Source organism: Ylistrum balloti, unplaced genomic scaffold (genome assembly GCF_031769215.1).
Source record: "Ylistrum balloti isolate Yb309-2 unplaced genomic scaffold, AGI_CSIRO_Ybal_v1 Utg369842, whole genome shotgun sequence".
In the NCBI taxonomy this organism is placed as follows: Eukaryota; Metazoa; Mollusca; class Bivalvia; order Pectinida; family Pectinidae; genus Ylistrum; species Ylistrum balloti.
Window position 1 is genome coordinate 15,325 of NW_026781999.1, and position 27,390 is coordinate 42,714.

General features: G+C 34.7%; 3 protein-coding genes across 6 annotated transcripts in view; 2 read left to right on the forward strand and 1 right to left on the reverse strand.

Annotated features, from left to right (window-relative positions):
- Positions 1 to 172: 172 nt before the first annotated feature.
- Positions 173 to 11,469, forward strand: LOC132545351 (nitric oxide synthase-interacting protein-like). Of its 2 annotated transcripts, XM_060209029.1 has the most exons (10): positions 173 to 480; positions 2,141 to 2,282; positions 3,262 to 3,314; positions 4,398 to 4,509; positions 6,098 to 6,191; positions 7,185 to 7,300; positions 7,474 to 7,590; positions 8,772 to 8,842; positions 9,333 to 9,441; positions 10,875 to 11,469. In XM_060209029.1, exons 2-10 carry the CDS (start codon positions 2,160 to 2,162, stop codon positions 10,944 to 10,946), a joined length of 867 nt encoding a protein of 288 aa, XP_060065012.1. In that variant the 5' UTR covers positions 173 to 480; positions 2,141 to 2,159; the 3' UTR covers positions 10,947 to 11,469. The 2 variants fall into 2 exon arrangements, with proteins under 2 accessions (XP_060065012.1, XP_060065013.1); XM_060209030.1 differs by lacking the exon at positions 173 to 480 and having other exon boundaries at positions 1,204 to 2,282.
- On the reverse strand, positions 11,395 to 17,116 carry LOC132545352 (vesicle-associated membrane protein 3-like). Of its 3 annotated transcripts, XM_060209031.1 has the most exons (5): positions 16,988 to 17,116; positions 14,861 to 15,331; positions 14,426 to 14,565; positions 13,171 to 13,314; positions 11,395 to 12,329 (listed from the first exon to the last, which is right to left on the reverse strand). In XM_060209031.1, the coding sequence occupies exons 2-5, from the start codon at positions 14,899 to 14,901 to the stop codon at positions 12,247 to 12,249; spliced, it is 408 nt and encodes a 135-aa protein (XP_060065014.1). In that variant the 5' UTR covers positions 14,902 to 15,331; positions 16,988 to 17,116; the 3' UTR covers positions 11,395 to 12,246. The 3 variants fall into 3 exon arrangements, 2 of the variants coding, with proteins under 2 accessions (XP_060065014.1, XP_060065015.1); XM_060209032.1 differs by lacking the exon at positions 14,861 to 15,331; XR_009554033.1 differs by lacking the exons at positions 11,395 to 12,329; positions 13,171 to 13,314 and having other exon boundaries at positions 14,486 to 14,565; positions 14,843 to 15,331.
- Positions 17,117 to 17,395: 279 nt separating this feature from the next.
- LOC132545357 (importin-7-like) overlaps positions 17,396 to 27,390 on the forward strand; it is a 30,827-nt gene continuing 20,832 nt past the window's right edge. Inside the window, exons 1-7 of the mRNA XM_060209036.1 lie at positions 17,396 to 17,538; positions 23,448 to 23,529; positions 23,828 to 24,143; positions 24,564 to 24,720; positions 25,768 to 25,857; positions 26,559 to 26,653; positions 26,965 to 27,035. Of these exons, the coding sequence (XP_060065019.1) occupies positions 17,455 to 17,538; positions 23,448 to 23,529; positions 23,828 to 24,143; positions 24,564 to 24,720; positions 25,768 to 25,857; positions 26,559 to 26,653; positions 26,965 to 27,035 (895 nt within the window). The 5' untranslated portion in view covers positions 17,396 to 17,454. The remainder of the gene's footprint in view (positions 17,539 to 23,447; positions 23,530 to 23,827; positions 24,144 to 24,563; positions 24,721 to 25,767; positions 25,858 to 26,558; positions 26,654 to 26,964; positions 27,036 to 27,390) is intronic.

Sequence of the window (27,390 nt, forward strand, 5' to 3'; positions counted from 1 at the left end):
AGTAACGTTACATGAGAGATATCTTTGGCACATTAGCTTCGGACCCCTTACTGCCTTAGAATCGTATCTCGAGGGTTGTGGTCATCGCCACAATCTTTGACAAATTACAACAAAGCATGATATAAATAAATGTATTGAAATGTGTTCATGCCATAATATTTATTCAATAAACTGTTCAGTGTGTCAGTATTTTTCGAACTTGCTCATCTTCAAAATCGTAAGTTTGATTTTTTTTAAATGAAGCTTTTTTTTTAATTAGTGAACTTTTTTTCTGACAACAAATTCTTCGAATAGGGTTCTTATTTCATCTCACTAATATATACCAACAGAAAGATAAGATTCACATGTTCAGCCTTCAGTTGAAAAAATCTCGAAAGGAGACCTGGTATGTTATTCTTACCTTGAATACATTGGAAAAATCCAGTGCTGGCCAGTTCCAGCATCAGGTGGATGTTGAAAAAAATCTTGCAAGGAGACCTGGTATGTTATTCTTACATTGAATACATTGGAAAAATCCAGTGCTGGCCAGTTCCAGCATCAGGTGGATCTTCCATCTTCAGACATTTTGGCATTTTCCATGACACCCTCCAGAGGTGGATTAATCAGGTTCACCCAGGGGCTGATCAGCTGTTGCCGCTGCATGTTGTTGTTAAAGCATGGTACCCAAGATGTTCTTTTACCCTCTTTGCTATGCTTGCTGCATCACAATGGGCAAAGATGCCTACCTTTGTCCCTTCACCATGTGCCTCAAACTGTGCCTGGTGACCTCTCCACCATTTATCCCTCTTCCTCCATATCAAGCTTGAATCTGTCTCTCTGCTTGCTGCTCCCACCAGTTTCTTCTGGTCTGCTGCTGTGACCTCAAGTACCCTGGTAGTTGTAAGGCTGTTCAAAATGACTAGCTGGGCACCCCTGCAATCAATCTCCACAGGCAGACACCAAGTTCTCCATCCCTGCTGTTGACAGGTCACCCATCCTACAACTGCTGATACTTCTGTCATTTCCGTTTAATTTCCTTTTCCATCTTGTATTCCCGAGGCATGGTTAGCTCCATCATCACCTACTACTTTGAGCTGGGGAATCAAAGCAACATGTCTGAGTGGAGTGGTGTTGAAACCACTTCTACTGGGAAAGACATCCTCTGCTGGATGTCTGCCCTTCCATTCCCAGTTTCTTGCTGTAGCTAGTAGCAAACTTGCTTCCATACTTCCCTTCTTACCCTTCTTCCCTCTTCCAGATTTCACGAAATTGACAAATTTTGGTCCCTTTAATATTTCCTGCTACTTTTGTCTGGTGCAATCAAGGCATGCTGTTGTTTCTTTAAGAACCTGGTTGTGCTGCCACGTTTATCTGCCATCTGTCACTGCTACCTGTCGTTGTTAGCAGGTAGACTGCACAGTGCACATGCTTCTGCTCAGCATCCTCTCAGCGGGTCCAGCCCCCTCGCTATCTCATGCCAACAGCTCTCACTTGTCTAGCCTTCTCAGCCATCATTCTGATCTCTGCATGGGTCATGTTCCTGCATTCCTGCTGGTTAGCACTTCTCCATGGTGGCCTTGGAAAAGCTCCTAGGCCAAGATAGCATGACGCCACATGTTAATTTCATGCATGCCCATGAGACCATCTCTTCTGTCCTTCAACCACAGTCTTCGTTGTCAAGGTCATGTGGTCCATAAAAGCTCTAGTTGATTGTTGTGGAATGCCAGCTGCTAAATAAGGGCCTCTGCTTATAGCTTTCACCATCAGGTTCATGGCTGTTGCAAAAAGTATGGCAGATATTGTGCATCTGGTGAATATCCCTACTTTCAAACTCTGCCAAGCTATCATGTAATTACCAATGGTAAAGCACATCTAAAAACTGTCAAAATAGTGCCATAACAGCCTTCTGGACTTCTCTGGTCCATGAAACTTCACGATGGTCAGCTCCACCAGTTTGTGTGGTACAAATTTATATGCATTGACTTGGTCCAGCCAGAGCAATGCAAAATTCACCTATTACAGGTTTATGCTTTTGCATTTTGCACCACTATCCTCATAAATCAGGGAATTTCAAAACCTATATAAAATGCATTTTGGTGTAGCAATTTGCTTTATTTGCCATCAATAAGCTTCTAACTTTTTGTTATTTTTTTTCAAATAGAGTCTTTGTATCAGACAAGATGACACGTCATTCCAAAAACTGTACAGCTGGAACAGTGTACTCATACCATGAAAGGAAAAGAGATGCATCATCCTCTGGTTATGGTACAAACAAGATGAGACTGGGCAAAGACTCTGTCAAGGTATAAAACGAACAGAGCTATATACAGTATCCGAAAGAAAATTCAAACTTTATCTATTTTACAACAATTTCTTAAAAAAGATTTGATCCTTAGTGGAGACAGTAGAAAGATAAGGACATCTAATACACTGATATAATTATAAATGTGGAGGAATATGTTAAATCTGTGTATAGACATCCATGCCTTGAATACCTTACACTGAAGAGGCTGGATAGTTGTAGGTATGTGTAGCACTGATTTCAGCTGTTACTGTATAATAACTCCCTCTGTCAAAAACGCCCATAAAATACGCCTTACTTTGTCAGTTTTACTTTGATGCACAAATGTTTCAGAAAAATTTGTAATGTTGCTATTTTCTCAACGTTGTCATTGAAATTTAAGTCAGGTTTAAAATATGACTACATTAATTTTGATGTGTGATTTGAATATTAATTTTGTGGATTAAAGGCATAAAAGTTTATCATGAATACAGAATGTTCAGTTTATGTAAAATATAAACATATAACAAAGTTTTTGAAGGAATCTTTAGGCCATTTTCATATATTATCTTGGCTTTTGTGACATAAAAACAATTTCATAACTGTTGTTGGTTGAGTTTGTCTAGAGACTACTTCAGTATTCCAGTAATTAATTATGTCCTCACTACTGTTGATTGGAGTTTTACCAAATTTTAGAGTCACCTTCAAAATTTTTGTTGTCTTAATGGAGTTATTTCCACACCTATTTTGTAAGTTATTGGCCATGAAATGATAAGAAAAAGTTCTGCAAGTTCATGGGAAAGGCAATGAATTTTATTAACATGGGAAAAATTGAAGATATTTTTTATTCTTATGAATTCAAAGATTGAAAAATTGGAAGATTTTCTTTCAAAATCTTATGAAGGAACAGTTAAGGATAAAAGAAAACTAGTATTTCAATTAGTATTTTTTCCCAAGAATATTTTTCAGGTGATTCACAATTTCTGTTTATTTGTTGTCAGGACTTTGATTGCTGTTGTCTCACACTCCAGCCATGTAAGAATCCTGTCCTAACGTAAGTTTGCTGTTAGGAGCATATGACAGTACATCAGAAATTACAACTATGATGCTGTGTCCTTGATACTGTTTGATTGCAGTTATTTAGCATGTCTATTTTTGTGTCCAATCTAGTTAATACTTTCACAAGTACATAAAACTTTTACAATATTTTATTTATCAAGAAGTCTTCCCTGAAAAAGATTTTAGTTTTTGCCATTAAAATTCACCATTTCAAGTATTTGAACTAGTGTATTTTTGATGCCAAAATCATTGAGACTCTCTTGATAACTCTGAAACTTTATAAATTATAGATAGTGCACTTTATAAATTATAGATAGTGCAAGTCTAGGTAAAATTCTATGAATGATATTGATGAGAACCTATTGATAAGCTGTAAACAATGTACAGTACATAGGAATATAGATTTAGATTTTCCCTTAAAAACAACATGGTACTTTGCCAATACAGATTTAAATTGGTATGGAAAGCCAAAACAACACTCCAACTGCCTTATGTGAATTGTTTATGCCATGCGCTTATTGTAAAATACTGAATGCAAAACATTTAATGTAAAACGCTTAATATAAAATGTCTTGATCAAGAAGTAGTGTTATTGGGAATAATCAAACTGAAAAGAAAACACAAATTGTACATTGTTATCTGTATGCTAAGAGCAGCTGTAGAATATTTAGCATAAATTTCAAGGGCTATTTCATTAAAAGTACTTTACATTGAGCATTTTGCATAAAGCATTTAGCACAATATATTAAAAGTAAGTTTTCAACTATATAGAATATTACAAACAAAATAAACAAATAGCAACAACTCTAACATTTAAGTATGACAACATAAGGCAACTGAGCATTTATTACCCTCAGAAAGACATTAATTATGACAACATAAGGTAACTGAGCATTTATTACCCTCAAAAAGACATTAAGCGATATTTTCTAACAATTTTACATCAGTTTGAAATCTTAAATGAATCAGATTCATAAGACAAAGCAATAAGTATACAGCAGTTCACATAGAACATTGAAAGCTTGTTGTACGGGTTAGCCTTCCAAAGATCGCTGCTAATGATGTGTTTGTTTTGTAGACCAGATGGCTACCTATACGACAAAGAGGCTATTTTGGAATATATTCTTCATCAGAAAAAGGAAATTGCAAAGCAACTTAAAAAGTTTGAGAAACAAAAAAACAAGGAACAGGTAATGTCTAAACAAATAAAATCTTCTTGAAATTAGATTTTAAATCTAAACTTTCATTGAAATTGAAAAATGTCTGTAAAGTCTTAAATAAACAGTGTATTTATATAATGTATACATATAATATCCTGTGTAGGTAGAGATGATGATATTCTTATAGCTGGTGGATATTTGATAGTCGATAATCTGTATAGCTAGTGGCTTTAAGAATATCTGTATAGCCAGTGGCTGTATGACAATCTGTATAGCTAGTGGCTTTATGATAATCTGTATAGCTAGTGGCTATATGACAATCTGTATAGCTAGTGGCTATATGACAATCTGTATAGCTAGTGGCTATATGATAATCTGTATAGCTAGTGGCTATATGACAATCTGTATAGCCAGTGTCTGTACGATTATCTGTATAGCCAGTGGCTATATGACAATCTGTATAGCTAGTGGCTATATGACAATCTGTATAGCCAGTGGCTGTATGACAATCTGTATAGCTAGTGGCTTTATGACAATCTGTATAGCTAGTGTCTGTACGATTATCTGTATAGCCAGTGGCTATATGACAATCTGTATAGCTAGTGGCTATATGACAATCTGTATAGCCAGTGGCTGTATGACAATCTGTATAGCTAGTGGCTTTATGATAATCTGTATAGCTAGTGGCTATATGACAATCTGTATAGCTAGTGGCTATATGACAATCTGTATAGCTAGTGGCTATATGATAATCTGTATAGCTAGTGGCTATATGACAATCTGTATAGCTAGTGTCTGTACGATTATCTGTATAGCCAGTGGCTATATGACAATCTGTATAGCTTGTGGCTTTATGATATTCCCGCTATGTGATGCTTTATGTAGCTAATATCTGTACAGTACTGTAGGAGTTACAACATTCATTGCCGAGAGTAATTAGGTATTAACTAATTAACTATAAAAGTGACTGAATGAAGTCAATGTTGCAGTTATGATACATCAAGATATATTGGATCACAGTATTCATTATGATATTAATGCCACCTGAATTTAATTGTGTGACAGTTCATAACAATGGTATTGATTCAGTGGATTTATCTTACAATAACAAAGTGCTGGAAAGCTCTATGAAGTGTCATTACATAAAAGAAAATGTAATATTGATGTTGAGATTGATTTTCATGTCAAATTACATTGAAATGTGGAGAAAATGACAACAGATAAAGAAGAGATTTTTGTTTGTTTATTGGATTTATTGCCCTGTGATCAGCCATGGTCATGTTGAGGCAAGGACTCCTTGTAGTATTTGGTAGCTACATAACTCAACTATATATAGAAGACCCATTGCATATCATCAAGAGCAATTAGTGTTAAAAGTTATGCCCAAGAAGACAACCATAACAGCACAAAATGGTCAGCTTCTCAGCTTCCTGGGAAAGACAAACAGTCAGGGGTAGGGAGTGTGGAACCACGTACCTCTGATCTCTACCTGAGGCTACGAAGGCCAGTGCTCTCTCTGACTGAGCTATCAGGGCCCCAGAAAATGATTCCTTAATATTTCAATTTTATAAACGTTATTATATTTCTATATCTATTATTCATTTTCTATCTGTTGAAGGAAGAACTTAAAGAATTGAGACAAGCAGAGCTTGAAACAAAGAAACAAACCCTACAGATCAGTAGTCAAGCCCCAGGGGCGGCAGCCAAACAAAGTAAGTCTTGATAATTGTAGGATCATAAGGTTCTCATTTCACTGATGTTCGATAATGGACCTTGTGAGCTTTCAAAATGATTCACAAGGTACACAGTTTCTGTAACTGATGTCCTTCAATAAAGAACATATTTCCCAGGCATTGTATAGCAATTGAAACATTGTCTGAAGGCTTTTATTTTTTTAATGACATAGTGATACACAAGGTTTTACACAAATTTTGGCCAGCTGACAGTCCAAGGTTACAGGGGTCAGTGGCTCAATCTCCATTGTACTGAAGTTCAGAGTTAATCAGTGGTTAATGAAAAATATGAAAAAGTTCATTAACCACTGGTATCCCTAACCAGCCTTTGACCTACTGGGTACAGGCTGCCTGATAATTACTTTCAGTAGATCTGTTGGCTGCCATTAGTCTCAAATTGTAGAGTTAAATGTTCCTAATAGTCAGAAAAAACATAGACATCAATGAGAGAATTGTATGTCATATTATAACAAGGGATATGGGAAATGAAGAAAACATTTTCTGACACTCTAGCTTCCTCCAATAATCACTATAAGTGTACCAGTAGGTATTATAAACATGTTTTGGAACCTAGATAACTGTACAAGTACTATACATCAGTATTTCACATTAAATTTCCTCCCATCCATAGTTTGTATTCAACAGATCGATACATTCTTGCCAAGCATTCCATATCAATATATTTAAAGCATATTGAAAAAGGCACTGATGTAAGGAATGAAAACCAGAATAAATTAGATTATGGAAACCACATATCAGTGTTTTATGGTTACATTAATCAACTAGGTCTCGATATGTTACCTGTCATGAAGATCCGCTATTAGGCATTTTATATACAGAGGTGATACTTCAATATTTCATTCTTACCTATCCTTTGTTACATTTTTACAATGGCTCTTGAGAAAATTTCTTTAAAATCACAAACTTTACAGGTAACAAGTATTACTTATTCATTTTTTTGTTTTGTTTTAGAAGCTGCAGAGGCAGATAGCATCTCCAATATGGATTCTGCTAGGTCAAAAGACCTACCCAGCTTCTGGATACCCTCCATGACTCCAGCTGCTGGCCCGAGTAAAGTCAACAAACCGGTTTGTTTAGTTTTAGAGAATTTGAAAATTGGAAATAAAATTTAACAATTTGAAGAATAAATTAAAATACATTTGGCAATGTTTGACATTGATTATTAGAAGTAATCTGTGTAAATTCTGCTATCCTTTAAGTCATGTGTCTTTTGATTGAATTTATTATTATCTTTTATCAGGATGAAAAAGTTAAATGTCCGATGAGTGGGAATCCATTACGACTCAAAGATCTGGTTACTGTGAACTTCACAGATATCAATGACAGAGACTCCAAGACTGCACTTATTACTAAGCAGGTAAGGGAATCTTGCAAATTATCTCCCTTTTCATTTGATGCTTTTGGGGAATTGTTTGTCTATCACCATCAGATGATAAACTACATGTATTTTAATTGCTCTTTATCTATTGGCCATTGTCCATGTATCTTTCATTTAATCACTTGTGTTATTACGATCACTTGTAGACAGGATATGTTCTGAGCTATGTTTTGGAACATTTTCTTCAGGTTGGTAGAATAGAAGTTCTTATAACACAACCAATAGAAGTTTAGAGGCTGTCTTTTAATAACTACATAATCACCTTTATCAGGCAAATGACCAGAGTGGAGCGTACTAGCACTTACATACGTAGTGTATGAGATGGTACTAACCAACTTTTTTGGCTGTACTATAATCCTATGTACACTAAGGTCGAAATTAGTGTGACAAGATGGTAAACCATCTGTAGTGCAGCCAAAAAAGTTGGTCTATTCCGTACCATCCTGTGCACTATGTCTGTCACTGCTAGTACGATACACACTGGTCATTTGTCTGATGAAGGTGACTGTGTAGTCATCGAAATGCCACACACTAATCTACTACTGGTTATGTTATAAGATGAAAGTGACCATGTAGTCATCGAAATGTCACACACTAATCTTTGAAATGTCACACACTAATCTTCTACTGGTTTTGTTATAAGATGAAAGTGACCATGTAGTCATCGAAATGTCACACACTAATCTTCTACTGGTTGTGTTATAAGATGAAGGAGACTGTGTAGTCATCGAAAAGCCACACACTAATCTTCTACTGGTTATGTTATAAGATAAAGGAGACTGTGTAGTCATCGAAATGCCACACACTAATCTTTGAAATGTCACACACTAATCTTCTACTGGTTGTGGTATAAGAACCTCTATTCTATGTTCTGAGCTATGCATTTTCAATTTAGCAACTGCTCTAAAAACCTAATCATCATCTTAGATTTTGACTGTCAGTATTTGTTGTTGTTGCTTCTTTTGAATAACTGGACCTATTGTTTTTTTATTTAATGGTAAGTTTCATTTGTTGAAGATGCTAACTTTACATAATTCAAGAGGAGATGTGATCTTTTGTCAGTGACTATTGCCACAAACATTTGTAGCTCACCTGGCCTTAGAAGAAAGATTAATTTTGCTAACACTAGTACAGATAATAAAACCTTGTTTCTGTCTCAGGCTCGGTATGTGTGTGCGGTAACAAATGATGTCCTTGGGAACTCAATACCATGTGCAGTCCTCAGACCATCGTAAGTAACTAGGAACTATTCAACAGTGTTTTTTTACCTTAATTTTACAGTAGTCTGTGCCAGTATAAATTCAGAAAATATAAAAAGTTTCCTTTTTTTGAAATTGTTTTTAAATTGGGAAAATTTCTGGATTTTCTCTGCATATTGGAGGAAAACATGTAGATTTTAGCTTAATTTCCATTGTTAAACAGAGCCAAAAAATCCTTGTTAATTATTTTTATTACAAAATGTAACAAGTGATATCCTTTGTAATTTCATATCCTTTGCTGTTCTCAAACCATTATAATTAACTAGAAACTATTTACCTGTTCTTAGTACAAAATATGCACATTTTGTGTTACATGTATTGAATTAGTTAAGGTAACATTAATGATATGTTTTTAAGCATCACCATACAGTTTTCACAGTTTTCTCAGTGGAAAACATCAGTAAAAAATTACACAAGTACTGGTTCATACCGTGCATTTACATAGGCTGTTTTTGTTTCCAGAGGAAGCGTGGTAACTATGGAGTGTGTTGAGAAGATTATTAAAAAGGACATGTTGGACCCAATCAATGGTGCCAAGCTCAGAGAAAAAGATATCATACAGCTACAACGAGTGAGATATCTTTACATTTATTTTGTAAACGGTTATGAAATGTTGAACACATAATTTTGAGTATTATCAAGTGAATGCAACTTTTATAGATAATTTGTCCATTTCATGTGGATTATCTAAAACATAATTTCATAACGAGTCCTGTAATTGATTCTTAGTGCCAATTATTTTCTTTCAAAAAAAAACAGTAATATACCAATTCATTACAGGCATCTTATCTCACTATTTGATGCCCCTCTTCTTTGCCATCCTTATATATACTTTTGTAACATATTTATCCTGCTGTCATAAGATAGTCCTTCATCTGTCTTCTTTTCTGTTCTTAAACAGTATAAGTAGAAAAAAATTTCTTTCTACTTTCTCTCAAATTTCATTTGTTGTCTCCCTTTTATCCCAAGTGGTGCTCTGCCAATTTATATATTGATCAGAAAAAAAATGCAGAGAGGCAGCCTTCTTGGATTTTAACAGTAAAAGTTTATTATATCTTCTCATATTTCATATGTAGGTTCCCTTTAGTCCCTAGTTCCACTTATTTAATTTTCTGACTGATCAGAACAACAAAATGGTTCAGAGGTGGCCATCTTGGAATTTAATATCATCTTGACCTGTTTTAATCAAATGTGACCTCATTGAGCTCCAATCCTAATTTCATTCATTAAATAATAACAATTTATTTACTACCTGCATTATGATCAACTTTGCTTCATAATGTCAAAACCTATGAAAAAATAAAATAAATTTGACCTTGACCTTTAACAGTGATCATGATTGTCAGACAAATGACATGTCAGTTGATTTTGACTACCTTTGATATATATCGGTAAAATGTTTAAAATTTTATTTGATGACATGGTCCTGTAGCTAGGTGACTTTCTATTAGAATTTGTGTATAATTTCTGAAAACATTTACCAAAAGAAATATTTTATTAAATGTTGCTTCTAGTAATGCATAGAGTGGCTTAATTACAGCATAATAAACAATGCCTGTTAACATTGTTGATGTGAAGTTTCAGCTTTGTATCATAAATGGTTCAAAAGTATTGGATTGGAAAAATATTATGAAAATTGTACTGGTTTAATCTTTTACGTGGAGGTGAGGGTCACACTGACCTAAAAGCAGTGTGCTGTACAAAGCCTTTGAGTCATAATGAGAAAATGACATTTTCTAACAGTCCTAAAGTAATTGACTGGTTGCTAATATTCTTTAAAACTTGAACTTCTTCGATCTTGAGCCAGTTCAGGTGAAGATCACAATGACCTAATTTCAGTTACTGCACATCACTTGGTAGTGATGCAGTTATTATCTAGATGGTTCTAAAGTTATAGTGAACAGAGCAATGACTGGAAGAACCAGTACTAACACACATATCTCCCTTCATTTGGAGGGTAATCATCAGTACAGTCAGTCACAATATAGCTCATTATTTTTTCAGGGTGCCTCTGGTTTTGCAGCTGCAGGAAATAAATTGGAAGCTAAAAAAGACGGAGCTGTACTTATGGCTTAAGTGGTAACATTTATGATATCAACAAAGAAAGGAGAAATGAAAGAAAGAAAAAACTTGTCACATGTCAAGGAAAACCTCTCTAAGGGTAAGGACAAGTGTTATACATCAACCTCTCAAAGGTCAAGGACAACCTCTAAAGGTCAAAGACAACCAGTTACAGATCAAGGACCTCTCAAAGGTCAAAAACAACTTCTTAGAAGTCAAGGATGACTTACAGGATATCTCCTACAGGTCAGCAAATAAAGAACAATCTGATTTAAGGAGCTCACAGGGAGGATGGTTGATAACGTCTGCATTTTAATAATTCCTGTTCTTAGATTAACTAAATGGTCATGATGAGCTGGAGAGAAATGAAGAATGAAAGATGAAAGAATGAATTAATGGATGTGTATGAAAATATTGAATGGATTTTTTCAGTCAGGCATGTTTCACAAGATAAAGTCAATCATATTTGTAATCATTTTATTTATCATTCATATGTATATATCTACTGCATCTGGACATATAAATCAGTTTTAAATTTGATATTTTGTTCTTTTTTCTTTAAGTTTCTTCCAACATTTATTTGTGTAACATATTACAACATCCTAAATGTGCACTACTTAAATCTCAATATACATTTTAATTTCAGCTTGCAATACTTTATCATGTCATTCAATTAATTTGCAGTACATCTTGATAGAAAAAAAATACCAAATAACTTTAAAAAATTGTATTTATCTTCATAGCTATTAAACAGATGTACAGTTGAACCTTCTTATCTTGAACTCATATAACTCAAGGACCTAGTTTATTTCAACGTATTTAGTCAGTCTCGACCATACTTCAATACAAACATTTGAACTCGTCGAAATTGAATGTTCTCATAACATTGTTTCTCCCTCACCCCTCCAACTTTAAGATAATGAGGTTCAACAGTATACACTATATGCATTTTATTTGCACTTAATTTCGTGGAAAATCTTGCTCACAAAAATCCATAAGTTCTGTAATTCATGTCAACTTTTTTCTTGTTTCGTTGACTGGATTTAGAGTACCCATCGAGAAACCAAAATCAAATCCCCATAAAAATGAATTATCTGAAAGTAGATAATGTAAGAATTCAGCAGATACTGATTAGCTAGCACCATACAATATCACAGTACATTATTTAAAACTACTACATGTTCAAATAAAATTTACAACTTTGGTTTGTATACAATGAGGCTATACAGGTTTACAGAATATTCAGGGTTTGGTTTCACTGTTTTGGGATGTTACATTGCAATGTAACACTCTGTGTTCTTGATGACCTTTGACCTCACATTGTCAGCGTGTCGTTACCATGACCACCATTGTTGCCACCACCATCACTGTTATTGTTTTCCCATGGCTTTATAGATACTACAAAACACAAAGTTTTAGGTTCAAATGTAATATATGGGGTTTTTTGTAACATGTCTGGTGTTGAGATCACAGAATACAAGAAATATTTCTGATTTATCACAAGTACCTAATTTTGGACTTAATTTCACATAGGTAAAACACAACCAGACTTACATTTTAAGATTTCTTTTTCTGAAAATTTGTCTTTAAAAAAAGGGAAGCAGATAATATCATACGTGAACACTGACATTTCTACTATCAGTTCCAAAAAACCTTAAACTACACTCGTATCCAAATAATCTACAATTTCTAAAGTCTGTGACAAATCCTAGCTCTAGTGATATCCTTTACTTACACACAATAATGAGAACAACTACAGCGATGACTCCAAACACAACTGCAGCAATTTCTAAAGTCTGTGACAAATCCTAGCTCTAGTGATATCCTTTACTTACACACAATAATGAGAACAACTACAGCGATGACTCCAAACACAACTGCAGCAATTTCTAAAGTCTGTGACAAATCCAGCTCTAGTGATATCCTTTACTTACACACAATAATGAGAACAACTACAGCGATGACTCCAAACACAACTGCAGCAATTTCTAAAGTCTGTGACAAATCCTAGCTCTAGTGATATCCTTTACTTACACACAATAATGAGAACACCTACAGCGATGACTCCAAACACAACTGCAGCAATTTCTAAAGTCTGTGACAAATCCTAGCTCTAGTGATATCCTTTACTTACACACAATAATGAGAACAACTACAGCGATGACTCCAAACACAACTGCAGCAATTTCTAAAGTCTGTGACAAATCCTAGCTCTAGTGTAGAGATATCCTTTACTTACACACAATAATGAGAACAACTACAGCGATGACTCCAAACACAACTGCAGCAATGATGCAATTCATTTTACAGTTTTTGCACCACATCTTTCTGCGGAGGCGCCGAGAGGTAGACTGGAAGTTGATGGCATTTGACTCCAGGTCCTCTGAAAAGAGATAAAATTAACCAGATGATATCAATGAACTGCAAAGATACATGTACATTAGCATCTGTAAACACAATTAGAGACTAGTTATATGGTTGAAATGTAATGCATTGTGTTTCTTTGTAATCCATGCTATTAATCACTTTCAATATGAATCCAACATTTTGAAAAACAAAATAAAATGGCCATATTTAGTCTGAAGAGCAACAATTTTGATAAGTAAAATAAATTGAAATTACGAAGTAACTGACAGACTGTAACTCTTACAACAGCTACCACAGTTGCTAATGTGATCAATAATAGCTGTTGTCCATTGTAGTGAGTGATAAATTGTGTTTCATGCTCATTATAGCAACACCTGGACCTGAAACCATTTTGACTGCATGTGTGTAAAAATGTTTATCATGAGCAAGAAAAAGACCTGTTTTTTCATGAAGGTAAAATGTGCATCTATAAATACCTTAACTGAAGGCTACAGGGGCATATTTTATTATCTGCCAGGAAGGTCAACCAGTGTTTGTTTAAAACATATCACGCTTAACACTTTTGTTGTGATGACAAATATTGTAAAAGCAATGGAACTTTAGAATAGTGTAATGGAATATCCCATGAGTGAAGATCCATCTCACTTCAGATTCAGTAGGTTGCCATGTGCAGTTTCTGATTACCAACAAACCTTATTTGTCGCTAGACAGATAGTGACCCTTGGTTATCACATTCAAATGTTGCTTCTGTCAACATTTACCCATGAAATATTCATCAGGCAAAATAAACTGGTTTTTATAAGGAAACTTGTTGAAAACAATCCAATATCCACTAAATTGTCCCTTAAAGTGTGCAAATAATTATTTTGTGATTCAAACTCATCACTTTTTACTTTTTCCTTTACCATCTTGTTTTGATAAATGTAAACAAATAATTTATCATTCACAGTATGTAACTCTTTTTCGTACCAAATAATATTTAAAATTCTAAATTAGCAGTGACAATACATGGTAAATCTATCAAGAAGTTTTAGGGTTTCCCCAGATATGTATAACAGACCTACAGATGATTATTCTTAAGTTATTCACAAAAAGAAGACCTTGTGACAATTCTGATTTCCACATACCTGACCTCTCTTGCAGGCGGTCAATTTTTTCACCTCGGTCTAACACTTTCTCAACATTATCCTTAAGTAGGCTGGTCACCTCCTTTACTTGTTTGTTTGTTTGGTCTAGCCTGTCATACTTGGTCTCTGGTCTTGATTCCCTAGAAACAAAACAAAAAACAAACAAAAATCAATGATACACAGTACATGCAAGCTGGTTGGAATATCCCCTAATCAAAAAGGTGTCAAAACTTCTTGGCATGTGATTTCAAAGTGTACTTAGCCATATGTAAGGATAGAAATATCAACATTTCAATTTTAATCTGTTCTTTAATCATTGCAAAATGTGCAGTAAAATAGAAATCTTGACAAATCTCTGATTTTAAATTTGAATTGCCATTTAAAGAAAGCCATCATAATTGGAAATGTTACTAATACCTGTTTTAAAAGACGTACCAATGATCATCATTGGCAGATGTGACCAACACTGTTTGCATGTTTCAACACACATATAAGTTATTGGGCTGGATTTATTTGTCGCATATCTCTTATCTTATATACACAGGTTCTATAAAAAGATGGCCAGTAGTATCTGAAGTGACTTTGAAATTCAGTCCAATGTGAGATTTTTTCATCAGCAAGTTTCAGGAAATGTGCTTTGACAAAGGACTTAATTGTCCCAGCTTTATGGTGCAAAGGAATAAGATGACACTTGGGACAAAGCCTTGCAGGTGGCAGGGATTGGCATCTGTATGTGCGATTTTGTAGTTCAGGTGGTATTTGGTGTTCCTGGCAGTACACTGTTCTGTTGTAATAGCTGGGGTGAGGCAGCACTTGATTTGGAGACATACTGCCATTAAACAGATAATAGGACTCCATGTCAAGTCATTCAGGAGTGTGGTTTATATGAGGGGTATGGAAACATACCTGAAAAAAATTAAGCAAGTTTTAAGGCATTATCCTGTATTGTATACTCATACATATATTGGAGAATATTTCGGTAATCATAAATACTTCTGGAACCTCTTGCAATTCAAATGATGTCTATCTAATCAAAAGATGTTTTGATAGATCTTAACTGAATGTACCATTAGTGAAAAATCTGAACTCTCAAAGGGATAATGGATCCCAGAATTGTTTAATCTTTCTTTTTTAAAATTTGAATATTTTCTTTTCTTTCTCTAGTTTTTGCTCTTAATAATGTAACATTTCAAAATTTCTTTCAAGAAATAGCAATAATAATCTTTGTGAAAATTCAGATTGGCTGCCTTTCAGTCGTTTAGTTTTTCTGATTAGTCCCAAAACCAACATCTGAAATCTGAGAATGATTCACTCAGTTCTTCCGAAGGAATAAACCAATCTTTCACTGTCAAGGTCCAGAGAGAAAAAATCATTTAGTGCCCCTTAAGAAACAGTGTTGAGAAACTTTTCATTGTCAAAATCCAACATGACTTCCTATAGGCCATCTTATATGCCAGGATCCAACAATCACACTCAAAATTGAAGGGGCATAAATGGGGACCAAGGGTAACCTATAAATCAAGATTCAGAAATATCATTCCAGTACTTCTCAAAAATATGGAAAACAATATCCAACTGTCGAAATCTAACATGGTCGCCTATTGGCCATTTTGCTTTGCCAATCAGACTCCAAACTGAATGACCATGACTAGGGATGGAAGGGAACCTACAAATCAAGTTTCAGAAATATCCTATCAGTACTTTTTCAGGCATAGTGATGAAAACTTCAACTGTTGAAACCAAATATGGCCATCTATCAGCCATTGGGCATTTGTAAGTCCCAAAATCAAAAGGGCACAAGACCAAAGGGAACCTAGATATGATAAAAACAAAAAATCTATCCAGTAATTATCAAAGAATAGTGATAACAAACTTTCAGTAGCAAAATCCAAGACTGTCACCTGTAGTCCATGATGTATTCCAAATCATACTTAAAATATGAGGTTCAACTGGGGACTGAGGGAGTCTACGATCAAGATTGGGAAATATCCTCTCTGTTGCTGTAGAAATTGAGATAATATTTGATTGTGAAAATCCTAGATAGCAGCAAATCAACCATTTTGTAATTCTGATCAGATTCCAAACTGGATGGGTACGACTAGGGACTACAGGAACCTAAATACATGTATGACGTTTGAGAAATATCCTTACTGAATTTCTCAAAAATAGTGATAAGAATTAAGGACAAGTTCAAGATAGACGACAGAACATGGTATCTCATGTTTAAAAAAACAGTAATTACTGCATACATTAGTGTGTTTCTTTGCATCAGATACCTATGGATTGAGGATATTAAACCCATCTCCCCATAATGGTCCTTGTTTTTTTACTACTAACCAACAATTATTTTTATATGATCGAAATATGTTATGGTTTAATTGAAATGCACTCAGCTTTGAAGGACACATAAGAATAATAGTATGCTGCGTTCGTGCACGGAAACTCTTGACACATAAGTGCATATTCAATCGCATGTGATTACTTTGGATCAGTGCCAACATTTTCACCCATTTAAATGGAAATAAATGACATTAAAAACTCTTCGATAAAATGTCAGCATACATGATTTTGTGCGTAGAAAACTGAAAATATGGATTCAATAGCTGTGTAATCCTCCACCATATAATCTTTTCGGTTCTTCGTATATTCTAGCGTATTTACCACAAACAAATATAATTTCGATAGTGGTCTTCCGTACGCTTCCGGGAAAGGTTAAAGGTCATGCATTCTCTCCCGTAAAGTTTTGCAGCATTCCTTAAAATAAAACCATCGACTTGATTTAACAATACTGAAATACTAGTATTAAGTGGTACAATTCAGTAATGGAAGTCTATAAATAAGTAAGATAATATTACAAAATATACCAATTACGTTTTTAGAAAAGGTTTACGACATACGTCGACAGTTTATGTCACCTCCATGAGGGGTTCTTTTCAGTGTTGGCGCGACCGGCTTGAACCCTTTCTAAGGGCCAGAGGGCAATCGACCATCTAAGATTTGACATTTGTCGTCCATTAAGCCCTTCGAAAATGGATGTTGGAAAACTCGTTGAAGTGCTCAGAGCGACTTTGGATCCTAATCAACGCGAACAAGCTGAAGAACAGCTACATGAGGTAAAACTCCGAGACACGTTTTTCCAACATGGCAGAAATTTAGGATAGGCGACAGATGAGTCTTCATTTACCTTGCATTTGGCCTTTAACTATATCTTTATGAAAGAAAATATTTAAACTTTTGATTTATTTAATCATATGAATTGACGGTTTCATTGATTTTTATTTTAATTGACATATCTGGCACATTCTTCATTTCATAATTAATCATGATTAAAAACACGTGCATGTTTTCGTGATGAATATTATTCTCGTTGGTTTTGGACGTACTCATGCTACTGAAACACTATTTTCGATCGCTCAATCAACACCCTTTTCTAATGTGTGCGATTAAATGACGTATGTTTGGAGTACGAAATAATGATAAGTGACAGATTACAAGCTCCTGAACAGTTGATTGATTCTGCTGAGGAAAGGCCGCGAAAGATAGAGAAAAAGAGTTGAGAAAGTTAAGGATATCATGGCGATCATTAATGCATATACTTTTGACTTGCTTTTGATGACAGATTGTCACAGACTTCAATGTGCTAATGTGTGCTAAATAATTGTCAGACTTTCTTTTGTACCCCCACTCAGAAATGTCAACCCTGTCTTTGACCACATATTTGTATATACCATCTGTATATGTATTAGATATGTCATAGGAACTGAGCAATATGTCCATTTTTCGAAGAGAGGGACGAGGCTACTTCTCAGGTGCATAGCGCCAATACAATAAATAACACATTTTGAGGCCTTTGATGGAATGAGGGTTGTTTCGGCAACAAGTTATACATAGACATATACTGATGAAGTAATATTCATATGAAGTAAACAATTTCAACAGGAAAAAGGAACCACCAGTAAATCACAAGATGGCAACAAATCATATGTTTGAGTTTTCATTTGAAAATGTGAAAAACAAAACAATATGTACATATAATAATTAATATTCTAACAACGTATCAAAATTTTAACTTATATTTTCATAAAAACATGGCCTATATTATGAAACAACTTTTGCTTTTGTCCGAAAATGCATTGATAAGGAAAATAACTAACACCATATGATTTAACTGACTTGTCACATAATGTGTCATGTAAAAATTGATGAAAAGTTAGTCCCAAGCTGGTCTCAAGACCACAGCAATTTGTGCTTACTAGAGACTGTGAGCTGCACAGCTTTTGGAATTGAGCAGATTGTCAAAATTGAGGGTGCTACAGGTGAAAATTGTTACTTCTGATATTTAGCCTACTAATGTGAATATAAACCTGCCTCCAGACAAAGACAAGGTTCCATTTGCTGATATTTCAACTATGGCCAAAAATGTGTCTTTTAATTGCAAGACATAGTTCATGATGAACGATGGGGACAAAATAATAGACCAAAACTGCTAATCATATCAGTAAAGGTGAAATTTGTTTAATTGTTTACAACAATGTTGATGAATAAAATGTGCTTGAAGTTACTGTATTTGTACTTTTTGTTCTTTCCCACTGAATTGATATTCAATCAGCTCACTAATTGGCCACATTCGACTTTCATTGCCTGAAAAAAGAGAATTGAGAATTTTATTGTACTTTGTAAAAGGTAGGAGTTTTTATTAATACCATGTGGTTTTAGTAAAAAAAAATGTTGGTTATACCATAACTAGATCAAAGGAAACATGACATGCCTTTTGACAAATAACCATAGCTAGATCAAAGGAAAAATTGCACATCTATGTGACATATGTTTAGTTTTTTTCTGATATGCCTTTAAAAAGAACCCTTTACACTTATAAATGGATATCTCATTCCTAATAGACATTTGGGTCTCTTCCAATACTTATATCGATGTGGAAAAGCTGTTTTAAGACAATATTGTGCCTATATATTTTTTTACTTGAATGTGACTCCGCACCCCTCCATCCAAAAAAAAAAGTACAGATGTTTTTGCTGACTTTTCATTAAATACTTTTTCCTCTCTCATTTTTTTTTTTAAGGCAATCCTTCTTCCTTTATTTCTTCAGTCTTGTATCAATAAGATCTCAGATTTATTTCCACTGGACCTTGTGAACAAGATAACTGGAGTCATTATAAACTTTTTTTTTTTTCAAATCACACATGACAAAACATAACAGTACATAATATGGATTCACTTATAGACTCACTCAATCATCATCATATAAACAGGTTTTTTTTTATCAAACTTCATATGGGTTTGAATTGATTATTTGCAGAGTTATGGCCCTTTGCCAATTGCCATTGGACCTTGTGAAATGAAAATGGATTGATTTTGATGCATCTTGATATACAGCCATGTATAAACATTATTTGATATGAATTTGACAATGGATGCAATTTTAACAAAATTTAAACAAACAAGTTATGGCCCTTTGCATCTTTATTACCATGGACCTTATGTATATGATTACTTGAGTAAATATGAACAGATTTTGATGAAAAAGTGGTAAACAGCCTTATATAAAAAAAAATCTGGGACAAAAATGACAATTTCAGATTTTATAGTTACTTAGAGTTTTTATTACCTTGGGATTTTTGACCATGATAACTTAATTATTGGAACAGATTTTAATGAAACTTTTTTTAATAAGATTTCGCATGGATTCATCAATAGGACCATTTATATTTATGCTTCCTGAACATTTTTCGAGGGAGCATATAGTTCAGGGGTCTGGAAAGATATTTTAAACCACTAGGCACAGTCCTGGTGGGATGAAAAATTTACTCGTCCAAATTCAGCTATGAAATGGTGACTTAATCAGCGAGGATGTGACATGTTTCTTCATTTTAAATTGTCTTTACATTTTTATTGAAATTTAAGTTGTAAAATTAATATGATTGGAAAAAAGTACTTGTCCAACGGACGACTGACAAAGATAAATCTGGTTGTCCGAGACAATTTTCACTCGTCCATGATGACCGGACGAGTGCTTTTCCGGACCCCTGATATAGTTGCCACTTTATATGTGTGTGCGTTCATGTCCTCACAGTTTACCAAGGATCATGAAACATGGTGTTTACGTTGGTCATATTGGCAGTGTATCAAGTGCAGGGCCCACAACACTTCAGTTACAGAGTTATTGCTCTTTCCTAAAACGATGTGCAGTGTACCATAGTCAACAGCCACAAACCCCTTCATTTCCGGATCGAAACATTAAATTGTTTGCATTTAAAATAGGACAATGAAATTTGGTGTATACATTTATCATACTAAGTGAATGTGCAGTTAACCAATGTTAGGGCTGGCAACAACTTAATTGCAGAGATATTGTCCTTTGTTAAAATTTTGTGTCCAAGAAAATTGTTTTCAATGAGCTTTCATCAATTTCACTGATACTTGTTTTTATCGTTTGATTTTTTGAACACAAAAAGAATTAGAGTTAAGATGTAGAGATTTTCATCAAATTTTGTCAGCATTGGGATGAAATCTGGTATTCAAGATTAATATCAGTAAGATCTCAGTTCAGTTTGACAATACATACAGATTAGTACAGTTGAGATTAGTAACGTAACTCTGTATAGGTCTATGGTCCTCTTCCTTGAAGATTGTCAAAATATTTAGAAAATATAGTCAGATAAGCAGATAACTGTATGTGATAATTTTTATCTGATAACGGTGTGTTATTTAAATTGGCCTTACATCTGTCAAGTGGCTTCCATCCATTCGTAAACAACGTGTTATCACTGTTTCTTGGGAAGCACTGAATAGATTTCACTCAAATTTTCTATGAATGTACCTTTCCCTTTGTCCCTAATTGTGCCCATTTGAAATTGGGACTCAGAAAAAGACTGGTTACAAGTGGCCATCTTGGATTTTGGCAATGAAAGTTTGCTATCATTATGTCAAAAGAAATAATGGAGGGATCTTTCTCAAATTTCTTGATTTCTCTTGGTCCCTGGTTGTGTCTTTTGGATTTTGGGACTGATTGAAAAAATAAAATTGACTAACAGGTGACTACCTTTGATTTGACAGTTAAAGATTATTATTGCTGTTTCTTTAGAGAAATTTTTTGATTTCATATAACTTAAAAGAAAAAATAAAGATAAAACAATGGTAGGTGCAAATATCCCTCAGGTTTCTCTTGTTTTTTTTTTTTTGTTTGTTTTTTTTTAAGAAAAATTTGATAGGCTGCTTTGTAAAACCAAACCACTACATTCTTTGTTTAGTAATCAAAATTATCCCCCTTGTAAAGTTTAATTAGTCAATCTAGTTTTGCTGTTTTTAAATGAATCGGACTATGACTTTCAAAAGAATCTCTTTCAGGAACAATGGAACTTTACCCATGCACCAAATTAAAGTAGGTGGTATTTGTAGCACCTTGATTGACTACCCCTGAAATAGAATTTTTAAAATTTCAAAGGTCCTTGGCGCTTGTGCTACAACCCATTTAGTGTCTTAACCATAGGAGTATGGGTTCAGTTTTTCATCGAAAAAGTCTTTTAAATCACAGCGTACATTACCAAATGATATACTGTTTGGTTAACAATGATCAATTTGACAATATAGTGGAAAATACTGTAAATATTCGCGTATAGTGCGCAGATACTTTTTGGAGATCAGATTTAAAAAAAAAAAAAAAAATCTACAGAAAAATTAATTGACTGGTCACTGCGACGAAACATTTGATGTGGTCTGATCCATTGATAATTAGGAAACCACAATGAGCGTGACCCTAACACCTGTAATTACCTTAAGTAAACAAATTTACCCAGGTGACCTAACAAGCATGAAAGGCTTGGCTGATTGTATAATTAACGGTTAATGACAGTTAACACGTTGAGTATGAGGAGACTGATGACACCGGGCTTGGGCTGAACGCGTACTATTGGTCAGAAAACGATGTTGTTTAACTGTCTGAACATTTTCAATCCTACCTTGTCCCCATAAAAGCAGGTGGTTTGTTCAGTATAGGCATGATCTTTCATGGTATCTGTACCTACCGCGGTATCCGAAGGTATTTAATGATAGATTGTTTACACCAACTTCGACATGGGGAAACTGCGAACACCATTTGACTACGCCGAGAGACTGGAGTTTCGTGCCGCCGGTCGCCACTTCAACATTCCAGAGTGAAATATCAAGGCCCGGAAGAAAGAAAAGACCGTTTAAAGTCCCAACCACTGACCGGAAGGGCTGACATAGGTGCGACAGCGAAACACCCAGAGATGGAGAGAGAGAGCTGTTCAACTTTGTATGCGATCGCCGATATCCCGGCATCGCTGCCAGTACAACAGAGCTGCGCGTGCGGGCCATGCAGATCAAGAGAGGTCATGGGGTCACCAACTTTGGGCATCGGTGGGATGTGCTGTCCGATCTATGAACAGAACGACAATCGCCTAAAAACTTCCAGATTCATTGAATTCCACAGATACATCATCAAAATGACGGGAAACGAAAAAAAATTAGATTCACCGTAATGCTAGCGTGAATGGCAGATGATTAAAACATTTTATTTTTTTGTTGTTTTAATCTCCAAACTGTCATATAAGACCGACGACTTTTATTATCTGAAGTGTATAGTGAACATTTCAGAAAAATTAAGAACTGGTGCAGTTGCCATTTTATAGACTCCAGCAAAGTTACAATATTTCAAGAAAATGCAATGAAGAAGATGGATTGGGACTTCTTAGATTCATTGCTGTACATGTACAGAATAAAACCTTTTATAGTGATAGTAACAGTAATGTATTATCAAGTGGTCAACAAAATTGAGGGTTGAAGACCTGTTCTGGTTTTTAACACTGTGTTACCCATCATCTTTGGTATCAAGGTATACCTCAGCTGAATGTGATAATATGGATTTCACAACTTGAATATTCCACAAAAAGTTTATTGCGACAGGTCATTCAGATTAAAAATGATTATGATAAGCAAAATAGCTATTGAAGTAGATGGTCATATTTTCATTTTTTTTTATTTGTAGGTCCATAAGATAATTGGTTTTACACCCATCCTACTGCAAGTAGTGATGTCAGACCAGCTAGACATGCCAGTAAGACAAGCAGGTGAGTGGTTCCTCCAGTCATTAACAGCTGATGGTTCCTGTAATGCTCATGTCAAGCGTTGCAATCCAAACACATGTTTAGAATGATAGTTAAATGATATGATATCAAACTCCTATGTGCCTGTTGAAATGAAGATGTACATAAAAGCTGTAGTGACATTATTTTCAAAAGTATGCATGCAATTTCTTACGACCATGTCATACAGTTTCAAATTGTTGTTCTAAAGATGACTAACAGATTTGAATAGTTTGGATAGACAATATACTCAGTGATTATATATTTGGATGTCATTTACCAGGTGTGGTCTACTTAAAGAACACAGTCACCCAGTTCTGGCAGGACAGGGAGGTTGAAAACCCAAGCGACCCAGTTCCGTTCAATATTCATGAGCAAGACCGCCAGACAATCCGCGAGAACATGGTAGAAGCGATCATACAAGCTCCAGAGCCTGTTCGTGTTCAGTTATGTGTTGCTCTTAGCCACATCATCAAGTACGACTACCCAGGCCGCTGGCCAACTCTAGTGGAAAAGATTGCTATGTATATGCATGCTGACAACCATGGCGCCTGGATGGGTGCACTCATGTCACTCTACCAACTAGTCAAAGTCTTTGAGTAAGTAACATGGTTTCTATTTAGTAAGGTCATAGTGTTAAATGTTAGTCACACAGCAACTGTTGCCTCTATACTCTTTAGTATTGATGCTGCAACACACATTTCATAGTAAATAACAGCATTGCTCGAAAACATTTTAAGTTCAAGGCTGCATTTCAGGAAAATAGGAAGCAAATTACAACCATCTGTCAGAATTTCTTTGATTATGAAAGCACAGATAGCCATGTGTTGACTATTAACAATAATGATGGGCATTATTTTTACATTAGAAGATTGTACAAACTCGTTTGATTGATGTTTGTATCAGTTGTAATTATCTGTGTATACATTCAATTAATTGAATCAGTTTAGTGCTTATAAACTCATTTAACTTAAGTGAATAAGATTTCTGTCATTGACGTATTTTGATTGCCTAAACAGGTACAAGAGACCAGACGAACGCAAGGTTTTACATAATTCGATGCAAGTGATGCTGCCTATGGTGTACCAACGATGCCTGGAGATGCTCCCTGACCAGTCAGAACATGCAGTATTGCTGCAAAAACAGATCCTCAAGATTTATTATGCATTCATTCAGGTTTATATGTTTTTTATTCCTTAGTTAGAAATGCTCATGTTTCAAATACCTGGGTATGTTCAAAAGTGAAAATACATTAGCAATAAATAAAAAAGGGCAAGAGAGCTTGGGTAACTTAATTCAGGTATTCTACATTTAGAACAACTTTTTCAATTTTGAGAAGGCAAACTAAAATATAATATTTGATTATTTTGGTACATTTAGATGCATTATAATCATGGATACATTTTCTTAGAACTAAGAAATTAGCTACATAATTTTTTTGTGAGTAGATAGAACCATAAAAGGGAGTGTAAAGATATTGCTAATGATTTTACCAAATACTTTTATAGAGACTTATGGTATATGCTATACAAAATTAGTCTTAGATACAGTAGAGCCAAATTGATATTTAAACTGTATCATAGAGCTGTTTTACCCTTTTCATACTTGTCAGTGATGCTAAGGGCCTAATTTTTATACGTCCGTCTTTCTGGTATGACGCTGTCCGTCCGGCATCGGTCATAAAATTTTATTTGTCCGGAGATCTCCTCCAACATTTTTCAGCCGATCTTTATGAAACTTGGTAGGCTTAATCACCATGATATGAAATTGTGTTTTCCTGAATAGGGTTTTGATTATACGATATGAATAAGAGTTATGCCCCTTTGTTTATTTCACTATAGAAATCTTGTCCAGAGATCTCCAACATTTTTCAGTCGATCTTTATGAAACTTGGTAGGCTTAATCACCATGATATGAAGTTGTGTTTTCCTGAACTGGGTTTTGATTTGGTGATTTGAACAAGAGTTATGGCCCTTTGTTTATTTCACTATATAAAATTCACTGGCGTATTTTGTTCCGCTTTGGGGTACTCTTGTTTAAACCTTGGAATCAACTCAGGAAAATTTAAGTTGGTCCAAAAAATGTCTGAAACTGTATTAGAAAGTGCTAGTTTTTAATTTTCATCAATTTTCTATGGTGTGTTATCAATAAGTCTAATGTCAAAATGTTTGTTAACTAGTTCATGTACAGACTTTTGTTTCTATGTATATCTATCTGTTGTAGAATTACCTGCCCCAAGAGGTTATATCTAAGGAAGTGTTCACTCAGTGGATGGAGTTGATCAGACAGATTGTTGACCGACCTGTACCAGAGGTAAATCAATACCAGATTCTTAGATTTATTACCTAACCTAATCCAAAGAACCAGTAAGCTAATGTCTTGGTGTGGCATCTATCATCCATCCATCAGCTTTTTCAAAAAATTGCTACTAGTCAAGAACAACTGAGCAGATTTTGACCAAATTTGGTCAGAAGCATCCTTAGTGGAAGGGGGTCTCACTTTTTTATAAACAGAGCATCTGAACCACCTGGGGCCTGAAGATAGGGGGTATAAGGGGAAAAGTTGCAAGCTCTTTAAAATGCTACTCCTCCTGTAGGAATGATTGGATTTTGCCCAAATTTGGTCTTAAGGTATTATTGGGTGAAGGGAAGTCAATTGTTTATAAACAGTGGGTCTTGATCCTCTGTGGCGGGAGGGGCAGGGACCAATATGGGAAATAGAGCAAACTCTTCAAAATCCTACTCTTCCAGTAGGAATGATTGGAAATTGCCCAAATTTGGTCTGAATTTGTTGAACCATACAGACCCCAAATGTTTTTGTTCATATTTTTAAATATCTTAAATGTGTACATCACTTTAAATATGTATGATTTAGAGTACTATATACTTTTTAGTAATAAATTGCAATCTCTAAAACATAATCAAAAGTAGCTTTAATATGAAATATATTTGATTCAGCGACCTTTGATTTCACTACTGAAATGCTCATTATTTTTACACTGTTAATCTTAACAGCAGACCAATCAGATTGACGAGGAGGAAAGAGCAGAGTTGGCCTGGTGGAAGGTCAAGAAATGGGCTGTTCACATACTTACCAGGATATTTGAAAGGTACAGCCATACAAGTTACTCCAATATTTTATTGCATTTTGAGGAAATGAATAGCTGATTGTTTTGTAAGCATAAATAAATGTTGCAAGGTTTTTCCATATGTCCTGTGTAATACCAAACACTGCACTAGATCTTTGAAGTTATGTCTCCTTAAATCTCTGATACAGTCTTGTTTTCTAAAAAGATAAATTTCCTTAGCTTTCTTTCTGCATTGATAGGACTGATACACCAAGGATTATATACCTGGGATAGTTGATATGTTCTTGTGGATTTACACTACAGAACTAAAATGTCTTTTTTTTTTGTAACAGATACGGCAGCCCGGGAACTGTAATTAAGGACTATACATCTTTTGCTGAGTGGTATCTCAAGGCATTCTCGGGTGTGTGTACTACTTAAATATTTTTGAGAGACGAACGTTTTGAATACTTAGTGATTGTGTTAACTATAGTTTACCTAACATATATACACATACTGAATGCCACTGCCTCTAAAATATCATAGTGCACTGAAATTTGAGTCAGTCAAAAGAAGTTTTTAATCAACTGACTATATATAGTGTTTCATCTTTCCACATGATAGCTGTGTTATTAAGTGGGTATAAAATTGTCACAAATTTGTGAACCTGTGCAATATGATGAACTATTTTAATGTCGGGATTAGATCATGAAGTAATGTCATATCTGCAAATTATGAATTTTAGATCCTTTTTATCACAGATCTTTAATTCATTTTAA

Excerpts from the sequence above, each read along its gene's own strand:
- LOC132545351 (XM_060209029.1), top strand. The coding sequence starts at position 2,160 with ATGACACGTCATTCCAAAAACTGTACAGCTGGAACAGTGTACTCATAC. Across the intron at positions 8,843-9,332 it reads TGTGCAGTCCTCAGACCATC|AGGAAGCGTGGTAACTATGG; the intron begins GTAAGTAACTAG and ends TTTTGTTTCCAG. Across the intron at positions 9,442-10,874 it reads ATATCATACAGCTACAACGA|GGTGCCTCTGGTTTTGCAGC; the intron begins GTGAGATATCTT and ends TTATTTTTTCAG.
- LOC132545352 (XM_060209031.1), bottom strand. The coding sequence starts at position 14,901 with ATGCAAACAGTGTTGGTCACATCTGCCAATGATGATCATTG. Across the intron at positions 14,566-14,860 it reads TCTGCCAATGATGATCATTG|GGAATCAAGACCAGAGACCA; the intron begins GTACGTCTTTTA and ends TTTTGTTTCTAG. Across the intron at positions 12,330-13,170 it reads AGTTGTTCTCATTATTGTGT|TATCTATAAAGCCATGGGAA; the intron begins GTAAGTAAAGGA and ends TGTGTTTTGTAG.